The following is a 12,402-nucleotide window of genomic DNA, read 5'->3' as shown; positions in this document are numbered from 1 at the left end:
AAATATGCATTTAAATTCCTAATAGAAAAGTCAACTTACTCTGCATCTCAATGAAGTGCAGGTCTGTACCGTTCTCCATCTTCTCGCCGTCTGTGAACATGCTGTCCACCTTTGAGTGTTTCTGCCTCTCCTCCTCCAACTGATTCTTCAACTTCCTGATCTGAGACAACAGCTCATCTTTCTCCTCCGCTAACTTCCGTAGCCTAACATCTAGATATGATAAAAACACAGATATGAGTAATATGGTAGGAGCTAAGCTGAAGCCCTTTTGGCACAGCACCATGAAGGTAAACAGTTACAGTACAAATTAGTGCTGGCTCTGTTGTCAAGGGAAACAGAGCAGATGTCGCAGGTGTGAAGTCGCATTATTGAATACAATACAAGACATGCTAGATAGCAACAACAACAAAGGTTTGGCACCTGTGTGTCCATCTCTTCTTGCATTAGATAAAAACACAATATAAGCATATTAGTATACAGCCATAATTGCAATGTTTTCAAGTCATGTTTGGGCTCATAATGTGTGTGCGCCCCAGAACTTATGTGCTTTTAAATTAAACTGGTATTACTGTGGATGGTATGTTGAAGCACAGCCCTCATGTTTATGCAACACGTTGTTGACACAGGCAGCACAACCACAAATATTTCACTGCACTGGTCTTTTACGTAAGTCGCACCAAGTGGTTGTAGACACTTTTTTTACACACAGTTGTTTTTTGTTGCACTGTCCAGCCTTGTATACTTGTCAGCACTTAAAGGGGAACTGCTTTTTTTTGGAATTGTGCCTATCATTCACAATTCCTATGTAAGACAAGAACAAATTTTTTATTTTTTATGCTTTCTTATTCATGAATGAATGCGAGCAAAAGTCAGCTTACAATGGAGCCAATGGGAGTCGCTCTATTCTGCCTATAAAGTGCTTAAAAACATCCAAACCCTTCCTTCAATGTTTTATTTACACGCTGTATGTATATATGTAATGTAGTAACAGACACATTAATAACAACATGTACCATTTGCATATTTTGCTCATTTTAGGCGACCCCGAAACGGAAAAGCGGTAGAAAATGGATGGATGGAGGCCTACGGCAGTGCATTAATTTCACAAACGCATTACAACATTTGCTTTTCCCTTCGACTACATCACTGACTCACTGCAGACTTCATGAGAGCCAACAAACATAATAAAACATCACTTACTAAACAATGTCTGCTGTCACTGGGATGCTGACTGTTAGTATGTTGATATATTCCCGTTTAGATGACGAATGACTCAAGATCCTCGCGAAGAAAAAAGGGGGGTGGAACCGAGCGTCTTCGGGTCTTTTCCACTATTTCTGGGTCTAAATTAGCCGCCAAAGTTTACCAACTTTTCAGTTTGAGCCCACATTTTTTTACTATCAAGGTGAGAGACATGATTTATAATCTACAATAAACTTTCATGAGCTCCGAGGCGAGAGAGCAGCTCACCCGCTGATTATGTCAATACAGCAGCATAAGGAAGCTGCCTCTCTGATCAATGCGTTGCAAAATGTAGGTCCTTAATGTTGCGCTTATAATAACAATATTGCTTATACTAGGTTAATATTCAGGTCACCAAATGTAAATGCAGTATTGTCGGGGCTTTTTGGATGGTTATTTATTGGGTTTTATGGTCAGAGTAGATGCAATGCCATCTTGGCTCCATTGTAAGCAGACTTATTTACGTTTATTTAAGAGTTAGAATGCTTAAAAAAAGACAAATGTGTTCCTGTACCTCATAAGGATTGTGAATTATATGCAACATTTCCTAAAAAACTGCAGTTCCTCTTTAAAGTATGTGGCGATGATAAATCTGCCAGACCATTGACTGACCAGCTGCATCGCAGCCTTGAATATTTGTTATTACGGGCGGTCCTTGGTATACAACGTTTAGTAGTTACACACTCCCACAAATGAATTAAAAACTTTACTTTGGTCTGTAAGCACTAGATTCACTTGCAAACTACTAACAGCATGCACAGAGGAAGAATTATTAAATAAATAAATGGTAAGTAAAATATAAAATCTACCGTAGCACAGGAATACAGTGTGCCCTACAGCTACAAAGAGAAGAAATAACATCACTTATTAGTTCACTTTTTGCACGTCACTATATCTTCCATGCATCTCTTCTGGGGCAGCGCACCAAACAAAAAGTGAAGTTAGACATTATAAAACGCTCAGTGGAGAAATCGACATCGAATAAAGATGGTACCTTAAACATTCTCCTATGAAATACACACTGATAACTAAGCAGCCTTATGGTCTTGTGGCATGGTTTCTACTTCCTCCACCTTTAATTATTTTATTGAATATTTATACTACCGCATTTTATATGTACTTTGTGTGTTCTGTGTACAATGTGAGTGACTTAAGTGTTCATTCAGATATAAGGTTTGACTTGCACTAAATCCTAACTTACAGTCTAGGAAGGTAACTTGTTCTACCTCATAAGTCACTTGGACTTGTCCGTCATGGCGAGCTCTAGGCATCATTAATTGAATTAAACAGTGATAAGGCTTGAACAAACGCGTGTCATTAAAAGAACATTCATGGGACTCACCGAGCGGACCCTCTCCTGCAGACTCCAGCACCTGAGCGGCCTCCTGTGAGACCACAGTGATCCCTGAGGACAAAGGGTCATGGTTGATATCTCCGTTTGGTGTGCCGTCTGGGATGATGACCAGCCCATGTTTCTGTCAGGAAATAAGGAGCGTGAGGACAATTGTCTCTTCTATTTTGTAGCCCAATAAAGACTATTCTGTGCCCATCTAAACTCAGTCTCCTTGTAAGGATATAGCAATGACAGAGAAAACAATTAAATGTTGTTTAAATATTCGACCATTAAAGACTGAAGCTATTATAACAGCTCTAGTGGTGATTTATAGCAATACCTCTAACAAATAACATCTAGGAGTTTCTAATCCCATAAAATATCATTCTGACCAGCAACTTATGTTGCTGTACAGCATTTGTCACCAGGGTGTAGGACGACCTACCTCTACTGGCTTGGCCTTCCCCTTGAGGTCAGCAAGCTCATCTCTGAGCTCGTCTCTTTCATTCCTAATGCAATCAAAGTACTCTTTCTGCCTCTCTAGGGCCTGGCCGCACAGACGAGAGAAGACAAGAATGGACAAGAGGCAGAAAAGTTGGGAGAGTGGACAGACATGCAACAGCACGTGCTGTAGTGCATCATGCACAAACATGCGCTGTGCATGCCAAGCAAACAGTGAGAATGTAGACAGGAAAAAATACAGAAGGTTACAGATACATTCACAGTAGAGGAAAATACTGGGGTAAGCAAAGAAAAGGGAAGTATGACCCAAGTCTGTAAGGAGGGAAACACCAAACTTTCATGGCCTGTCAAACTGATTCAAGTGTGCACATCATGCCAGATTATAGTAACCTCACATTTGCACTAGCAAACATTGTGTTAGTTTACACTATTATTCAGCAGTGTGTCAACAGCAATAACACTGAACCCAAAGGTTTTCACTGTCAGCTGTAAAAGTCATCTAAAAACCTTGTTATAGTGACATGCACAAAGTGCTACATTACATGTGAGTGTGGTTGGGTCCAGATGTTTGCTAGTCTATGACACAACGGTCTATTACACAGAGAGCATGAAAGACAAAAGATCAGTGTGGTTTTTAGGGCTGCACGATTTTGAGAAAAAACCTAATTGCGACTTCTCTCTCCAAAATTGCAATTTCTATATTTTATACACATAAATGCATAAAACTGCAAAAATAATGAGTGAAGGACGACATGTCAATTTTAGACTGTCAAAATACACATTGCCTAAAGGTGCCACACAGAACAATATACAATAATGTACTTAAAAAATATTTGGCTTTATGCAGACAGACAGAGCTTTTGTCTACATCCTGCTCTTAAACAGAATAAATAATCGATAAAAACTATACAATGTGTATAATGTCATGTAATCATAATATACAATAATAATGCAAGTAATCATTTAGAAGGATATACACTTGTATTTATCATTATTGTGGAATTATTATCAATGTACTGTAACTGGAAGGTAAATAACTTTGTTACCCTTAATAAATAAACAACAACAAAAATAATTATTTCTGTAAGCAAAAATGTAATTTAAATATTGAACATTTTAAAGTGCATTTTTTTCCCAGTTGAAAAAACTAGGTTGGGCGTTCTTTTTTTTTTTTGTTGCCATCACGTGATCACGGCATTTTTGCTCGTTTGTCCGTGTTGGTGGTCTCATATTGCCCACCCGTTCTGAAGCTGAAATATTCCCACCATTGCAATCATGTTTTTTTCCTCCTAATTTTTTTTACTTTGCGAAACTTCTCAATGGTGAATCCCGAGGCTCTCTGTTTGTGCTTCCTGCGTGTGCAGTCACGCTAAGTCGATCTCTGCCAACCGAGACACATCTTTTGAATGACTGAAAAGAAGGCTCACTGTGTTCAGTTGATTCTACTGTTAAATAAACATGCTCAGGGTGCTGGGAGCTATGCACAGAGTGAGACCTCTTTCTCCGTTCAAAGCGAGAGATGACCAAACTCGAGGCTCAGCAATTCTTAATGGCAAACATGTCTGTCGCTCAAATGCCGGTGACAGCAGAGAAACCCCCCACCCCCACCAAAAAAAACCCTCAGCCTCTTGCGGCTACGTCATCGCACTAATTAATACCTCGATGTGCATTAAACGTGCAGCCCTAGTTTCAAATAGCTGATTATGAACTATCTTTTGTCTTTCAGTCTGTCGTAGGATCTATGTGGGGCCTCCTACCCCAATTTTTTTGTCCTTCCAGTTAATCGTTTCCTGCAGGTCAAACACCTCTCTGGTGAGAGCATCTAACTTAGTCTGCACTTGCTGGTTCTCCTGGAGGTGTGATGAACAGTAACAGAATGGCAAGAACAAGATAGGAAGGAAACATATCAATGGAAGAGACAGAATAGGCAAAAATGCACATACAGGAAAGTATGACAGGGTGAAAACGTGCTTTTTTTTGTGATAACAGACTCAACTAAATATACATGACTGAGGGTGGCCAGTGTCCATCAAGCTATATCAAGTTCCTGCACAGTGTCCTCACTTGGGCCTGCACAGAGCCACCAGCACCTTCCATGGTGCTGACAAAAATTGCAGGCTGGAAAACAGCAATGGTTGACATACCTCAATAAGTTCATCTCGCTGACGAATTCCCTCTTTTAGTTCTTCTTGCTTATGCTGCAGGACAGTACATGAGTGCTTTTGCCTTTCTAATTCCTGAAATAAACAAGAGAATGTGTCATGACCCAAAACACAAATACTAGTTTCCAGCAGGCGATCTATAATAATAATGAACATGTAATTTACAGCTGGAAGTTCACCTTTGACTTCTCTTCCAGCTCCCGTTTCATCTCCGACATTTGCTCCTCCATCTCTTCTATGACATCTTTTAATGTGTCCACTTGATAGATGAGGTTGCCTTTGTCGTTGTCCAGCTGTGCATTTGATACCATCGCCTTCTTATATTTCTCCTCCACTTCTACAAGGGACTCCTGACATAAATTGGAGCATGTTAATAACGAAACGATTAGAAACAAACTGTATAAAATGGGGTCAAGAAAAAAAAAAGTAAAGGCAGCACAGAGACAAGTGTTTCCAAATTAGATATGGCATATGGATTTTCCAATCCTGCCTATTTCTAAAGCCATTTGTATTATCGATGCAATGCAACACATCAAACAGAGTAACTAGTAAGTGAACTATGAAAGACGATGACAAAAAGTAATCTCGTTCAAACATGTCAGCTACATCAAAATGTACCAACACCAAGCCTTGAGTCAATCAAAGCTTGGTTGTGTTTTCTTTTCTGACCAGACAATAACTTAGATAAAAAACAAGGAAGTGTGGGAAGCTCATGCAAAACAAATGTCATTCCAAATCAGAAAAGAAGCACGCAAATGGCTGTAGTGTTAGGAGGTACGGGGGATATGAGGGGAAACGCAGGGGGTTAGTGATGCCATACTGCTCCCAGAGGACAAGAGAAGGCATGCTGTGAACTCAAGCCCCTCTACCTTCATCTCTTTTAGCCCTTGCATGTATCGCCCTTCTACATCCTGAATCTGGTCCTTTAGTTCATAGATATCCTGTGGAGCAGATGGAGGGAATGGTTGAACTGGGGCATCATAAAGGGTAGGGATGATCAAGGCGAGATAAAGAACCCGTGCTGCCATCTCAAAGACCTCTGGAATGCACAAGGACCAGCACACCCAAATATGAGGAGCAGCTATAAGGGGCACATGTCACATCCCAGCCTCCCGTGCATACAAAAAGGAAACCGGTAAAGTAAAGGCTAAGATCAGCGGAGGGAGCAAAAAATAGGCAATGTTTAGGCGAGATTTAAGGGCAGCAAAGAGATACAATCACAATTAACAAAGTATGAAGTCCATTGTGAAACTATTTGACTGCTGAAAGTTAGTGTTGTTTGTTTGACTTACCCTAAGTTCATTCAGACTGGTGTCTGGATCATAGACACTGCCAGTGTCTGTGCTTCCCCGTCGTGATGAGGTGCCACCCAATGATGCCAGGGTGGCTGGTGATAGGCCTGGGGTGGCACATCGGGAAGATGGCTGGAAGCACAACATTTTGACGACAGGTCAAAAAAACAATCTAAAAAGACGCATTCAAATCGGCACCTGACAGCATTCTACAGTCAAGTCATTGTGTGTCTGTCGCTTGCTAGCTGCGACGTGGTGTGATAAACCTGATAAACCTGCTGTTGAGATTCCAGAAGGTGTGCACATATACAACATCGGTGTGTTGTTTTTTAATTTTGTTTATATAGCTCAATTACGTTGCCAAGTGTTGCTAGAGAAAAAATACTAGAAATAATAATAAACTTACCCGACTGTAATCTGGATACTGTTTGTCACATTTTTCGTCCAGCTGAAAGAAGGTAGAAACATTAATAAATGACTGAGATGCTCAGTATTTTGAAAAGCGAGATAATTTATGATCATGCTCCGAGCAAACGTTTGCCTCTCTGAAAAGTGGGGGTACTTAGTTGAAGTCAGTCAGGATAAGTGTTCAAATATTCTACACAAGTTGTAACAATTCAAGAGAAGGCTTGATTTAATACACCTAATAAACAAAAGAAGCACTTCAACCATGTGAGATTAATCTTGGACCAACTGTTAATTTCAAACCATGCATCATTTATAAGAAAGCATTCCATCGCTCCGTGTTGGGAACTGAATAGGCCACTTACAGCATCCAGATCTGGAATGCTCAAATCATCTAGATCAGACACAACACTGCCCCTTCTGTTGGAACGGCTGAAATAATCAGCTGCTGATTCACTAATGTTGGAGAAGTCAGACGACTACTTTCAACATACACAGGGGAAAAGATTAAGATAGACACAAGGTGAAAATACAAAACAGAACAAAAACAAGAAAATGTTGTATTGAGACCAAAACAATGGAAGCAAAAGTTGACGTTGCATTTGTTGACAAGTGAAGAGTCTGGCTCAGTCTCTAAAGCTCACCGCACTGTCCCTGCGGCCTCTGCTGAAGCGTTCCTGGGACACACTGCTTACAGTGTCATCATCTGAAGAAGACTGACGTGGGCACGCACACACAAGCACAAACCAAAACACATATGAACATTCTCAGTAACGTTGGGTGAAAGGACAAGGCGTTTACTACATACAATACTCCTTGTTCAGACTGCAATCCATAGCTATCTCTGTGTTAAAATTACGTTTTAATCTTCTCCATTAATCAGTAATAGTTCATGCAGTAAGTAATTCCATTTGATCAAATTCACAAATAAGACCCGAGTCAATCTTAATTCAAACACGGCAAGGCTAATGATGACATTCCTACTAGTCAGCTATATCCAAAAGTTTAGGTAGCCCTGCAGCAGGGAGACTTTTGTGTGTGATGTTAGTGGACATCATGCGAGTGGAGGCTGATTAGAGTGCTCACCACAGGGCTGCTGCGAGTGGAGCTGGCTCCAGAGGAGTACCAGCTATATTCAGAGGGCTGTGGGGAAAGGGGGTCAAGAGTGGCGGATATGGCAGAGGACGGTATTAAGATGAATGCAGAAATTAATTCAAAAGGCATAATGTGGTGATTTGTTCACATTCACAAGACTTACAGCTCTTGAACCGTGGCTTGAGCCGTAAAGAGCGGTGTCGTCATAAATAGAGGCCTGAGGCACACATGGGAGACAATGCAGGGCTCAGCAAAACATGAGAAGGAACACAGCTATGCTGCTAGCTGCTGGTTAGAGAGGGACATGCAATAAGCAGAGATACTGTAGTCCATGATTTAATGTAGTTACTTCTATTTAGATGTTAAGTAATGTGAGCTATCTAAAATAAATGGAGCTAATGCTGTTAACTTCATCATGACTTACATCACATCCCCAGTACTCTACATTATTAGTAGGGGGCTGGCGCTAATCTTTGCAGCAGAAAAAAGTATGGGTCTAGAATTTGTGCCATATGGCAGGTACTAAAGTGTCTGTTTCGCAAACATACTTTTTTTCCCACAGTGATTTAAATCTAAAACTAACTATGTACAATATACAAATACTGTACAAAAGGAATGGTTACAAAGAGCCAGTATTTTATTTGGTTCTTTGGCCTGATCAAACACACCCAGTCTGACTAAGGCATAAATCTGTGGCCTCTGCTAAGAGCTTAGATTGTCCAGAACCTAAAAATAAACAGTCACTCTGCCTGGACATCCTAGCACATGTGTTTGGCCAAAAGCGAGGGGAAGGGCTGCTTCTGGAATTTTCTAAATGCATGCAGTAAGATAGTGTCCACATAAACTGACCATGCTATAGCTACGCGGCAGCCCTGTGCCAATGGTGGAGGAGGAGGAGGAAGTGGTGGCCTGTCAAAACAGTAGGTAGAGGAACAGTGAAATGTTGGTTCAGAAAACAAGAGCTGTAACGGGAAAGTTGCTTAATACTGAAACAGGATGAATGTTTTGCTGAACTTACAAAATCAATCAACAAGGCCCTCAACCAAAGGCTGTGCTAAGCAAAATGCTTTATGCTGATGGAGCGCAGCCTTTACTAGTATTTAAATGCACCTTAAATTATCTATTTCTTTCATACAGTGACACAACTGGTCAACATTAGGCCAACAACACATTGTTTTGACTTTTTTTCAAAGACAAACAATATCATGCAATCACTTGTGATTTTATATATTAGGACGGGCCTTAGTTTCATAGTAAGGTTTTAATGTGTCATTATGTGCCAGAAATGTCACTGAGTTGGAGAGGAGACAGACCCGTGGCTGATAGGAGGAGATGGACGGAGGAGGCGGAAGTGTGGTCTTCATTAGGCTGCTGTAATTTCTTTTATCATGGTACAGTCCAGTCTGGAGGGGCAGCAACATGGTTTGACCCCAAGTAATAGGCAACACAAACATAAACAATCATGTATCACAATGCCATTTCAGATTCATATTGATATACTATAACATCTAAATATCACCAACATCTATATTTTCTACATATTATACAATGCAGCACCATTAAAAACAGAAACACAAATGCATCCTAGTGACATACATACATGTGGATTATGATGGTTGTGAACAGCTTGGACAATTGTGATGTTATCAGGCATCGATGGACAATTGTGATGTTATCAGGCATCGAATGGTCAATCAAGTCAATGATCAAATCACCACAAGCCAATGAGTATTTGCCTTGCCACTTCCATGCTATGAGTTCATAACAGATACAGTAACAAAGGACTACTAACCAGCAGATCTTTCCTGGAGGAGCTAGATGAAGACTTTTTATGGCCATGTAGATCATTGTATACAGAACTCTGTTTCACCCAATGAGTTAAGGGTTAATCAAAAAAGTATGTGGGAGCGATAAAGGAGAAGGTCAACACTAAGTACATACAGTAGAACGCGAGCTCTTGAGAATGGAGCTGTTGGTCACACCATCAGACTGAAGAGAGGAGGGGTGAAAACATCAAGTAGTTGGTGAAAACACTTTTTGAGCCCAAACAAATGTCTCACTGACTAAGCAATTACAAGTCAAAACTAAACAAAACTATGTAATTATTGTAAGATATAATTACACTGACAAAGACACACAAAACGCACCAAGGTGTCTTTTCTACGGGAAGTGGATCGACTCCTGTTTGAGCCCAAGTCACGGATGGATGATGATGTTGACTTAAAATGCAGTACATAACAAACATTAGCATATATTCACAATAATTAAAAAAACATAACTATCTAGCACACTCTTTCCTATGAAAAATAATTATTTTCTAACTAGGGGGACAGTCTCCTATTATTGATAGCAGGGGGGTAACATGTACGCACCCTGTAGCTGCGGACAGACATTACATCATCATCCTGGCCCTGTTGATGTTGAAACACTGAGTCACAACAGCAAAGCAAAAAAGAGAGGAAAGGAAATGCAGGAAGAAAAGGGAAAAAAAAGAGACGGAACATATACACACCCGATGACGGCTGCTTGATCTACTACTACTAGTGGCTCTAGCTTTTTCTGTTTCAGCCTGAAGTAAAGAAGAACAACAGTTGATAAGAATTAGACAGTAAACCAGGTCCAAAATACAGGAGGAAAAAAGGCCACACAGTTGCTATGCCAAGCCCAAACAATGCAAAACAATCCAGTTTATGAACAAACTTGTATTATTCATTGCGACAATACACAATGCAATGCCATTTACACTATACTGTATATATATATATATATATATATATATATATATATATATATATATATATATATATATATATATATATATATATATATATAAACATATACACACACATACTATATTTAGTTGTACATAACTATTAGTACTACAAGTGGAATTCCTAACTGTATCAATTATTCAACACAGATTAAATACCATGCACAGAGGGTTTGTCAACACGCAACGCAAATAAAAAAAATAGGTAAATAGAAGCTGAAATAGAACAACTTGCTCGGTGTCCAAATTAAGTTGCATGCATGTACCAAAAATTCAATCAAACAGAGTACTGTAAAATTATAATCAGTTTCCGCGGAGTCAGCAAATCAAATACACCAAGTTCTACAGTGAGGGTTATTATGGTCAGTAACTGTCGTGTAGTGCACTAAGGGTCAGGACTGTCTCGAGTGAACACCACACAACAGGCTGTGTTAGTAGAGTGAGAGTTCTGCAACACTCTCACTTGCCTACCATCCACTGGTGGATTTGACCCCATTTTTTGCTGTTACTGCTGCTGGATGAGCGGTAAGAAAGCTGGACAGAGGGAAGGAAATGCCAGGAAAAACATACAATCATATGACACCCAAAACTGCTGAAATGTCAGAACTGGCCACTGACTACTTCCAGAATAGAAATGTAGGTATTCCTGTGGACATGCAGCATGAGATCTTCCTGAGATTATTTTGTTCATGAATGGAAAATGTATTTTGAGCCTTTGCATTAAGCAAAGGATGTGAATAAGAAAGTAAGAAAGGTAATTGACAGGTGAACCCCCCCCCCAAAAAAAATGTAGATGAAGGTTTGAGTTCAACCTCATGAGTATATAGAAGTGACAACAGATGTAAGGAGCTTTGGTAGTTGTTGATCCTACACATTGCTGCTATGTCACACTACACTAAGGATGCATCATTCTCAATTCAATATCAGACGAGGGGTGAATAGAAACTCAAAATTATACTTTATCAACATCACAATATTTCTCTGAAATTAGATTTTTTTAGACATTATTTTATAAATGCTATAATGACTGCATATTGCCGGTATAATCATTTAATAGTAAAATTGGGGCTGGGCAATATGGCATTTTTTTAATATCTCAATATTTTTAGGCCATATCGCGATACACGATATATATCTCGATATTTTGCCTTAGCCTTGAATGAACACTTGATACATATAATCACAGCAGTATGATGATTCTATGTGTCTACATTAAAACATTCTTCTTCATACTGCATTAATATATGCTCATTTTAAACTTTCATGCAGAGAGGGAAATCACAACTAAGTCAATTGACCAACACAGTATTTATTAAACAGTTATTAAGCAGTGGCACAAACATTCATGTCATTTCCAAAACAGAAAGTGCAGAATTGTCAGAGACATTTTAAAACAACCTATTAGTGCACTTTTGTGCATGATGCCACTAAGATGACATATAACAACACTAAAATAAAGTGCACTTTTGTACAGAACACCACTACAATAGTTTAAAACAAATAAAGTGCACTTTTGTGCATGATGTCAGACAGGATATTACAATAAGTGTCAAATAAAAATTAGCTGCCTAATAGGAAATCAAATTGTGTACGACTGTACGTCCTTCGCTATGTGGTAGGTTCCTGCGGACGTTGTCTCCT

At 39.6% G+C, this 12,402-nt stretch overlaps 1 protein-coding gene across 8 annotated transcripts in view; it reads right to left on the bottom strand.

Annotated features, from left to right (window-relative positions):
• lrrfip2 (leucine rich repeat (in FLII) interacting protein 2) overlaps positions 1 to 12,402 on the bottom strand; it is a 38,849-nt gene that overhangs the window by 2,579 nt on the left and 23,868 nt on the right. The window contains exons 4-24 of one of the 8 annotated variants that reach the window (XM_061961547.1): positions 11,233 to 11,295; positions 10,504 to 10,560; positions 10,364 to 10,402; positions 10,139 to 10,210; positions 9,933 to 9,980; positions 9,784 to 9,852; positions 9,305 to 9,394; positions 8,841 to 8,900; positions 8,155 to 8,208; positions 7,983 to 8,039; positions 7,541 to 7,612; positions 7,262 to 7,375; positions 6,898 to 6,939; positions 6,492 to 6,623; positions 6,069 to 6,140; positions 5,379 to 5,549; positions 5,182 to 5,274; positions 4,795 to 4,887; positions 3,021 to 3,122; positions 2,585 to 2,717; positions 40 to 210 (exon numbers count right to left, since the gene is read on the bottom strand). In XM_061961547.1, coding sequence (XP_061817531.1) covers positions 40 to 210; positions 2,585 to 2,717; positions 3,021 to 3,122; positions 4,795 to 4,887; positions 5,182 to 5,274; positions 5,379 to 5,549; positions 6,069 to 6,140; positions 6,492 to 6,623; positions 6,898 to 6,939; positions 7,262 to 7,375; positions 7,541 to 7,612; positions 7,983 to 8,039; positions 8,155 to 8,208; positions 8,841 to 8,900; positions 9,305 to 9,394; positions 9,784 to 9,852; positions 9,933 to 9,980; positions 10,139 to 10,210; positions 10,364 to 10,402; positions 10,504 to 10,560; positions 11,233 to 11,295 — 1,804 coding nt within the window. Of the gene's footprint in view, positions 1 to 39; positions 211 to 2,584; positions 2,718 to 3,020; positions 3,123 to 4,794; positions 4,888 to 5,181; positions 5,275 to 5,378; positions 5,550 to 6,068; positions 6,141 to 6,491; positions 6,624 to 6,897; positions 6,940 to 7,261; positions 7,376 to 7,540; positions 7,613 to 7,982; positions 8,040 to 8,154; positions 8,209 to 8,840; positions 8,901 to 9,304; positions 9,395 to 9,783; positions 9,853 to 9,932; positions 9,981 to 10,138; positions 10,211 to 10,363; positions 10,403 to 10,503; positions 10,561 to 11,232; positions 11,353 to 12,402 lie in introns of those variants that run through there. The other 7 variants (XM_061961510.1, XM_061961513.1, XM_061961518.1 and 4 more) reach the window with 7 other exon arrangements.

This window comes from Nerophis lumbriciformis, linkage group LG02 (genome assembly GCF_033978685.3).
Source record: "Nerophis lumbriciformis linkage group LG02, RoL_Nlum_v2.1, whole genome shotgun sequence".
In the NCBI taxonomy this organism is placed as follows: domain Eukaryota; kingdom Metazoa; phylum Chordata; class Actinopteri; order Syngnathiformes; family Syngnathidae; genus Nerophis; species Nerophis lumbriciformis.
The sequence above is the reverse complement of the archived record's forward strand: the minus strand, read 5'-3'. Positions and strand labels throughout refer to the sequence as shown.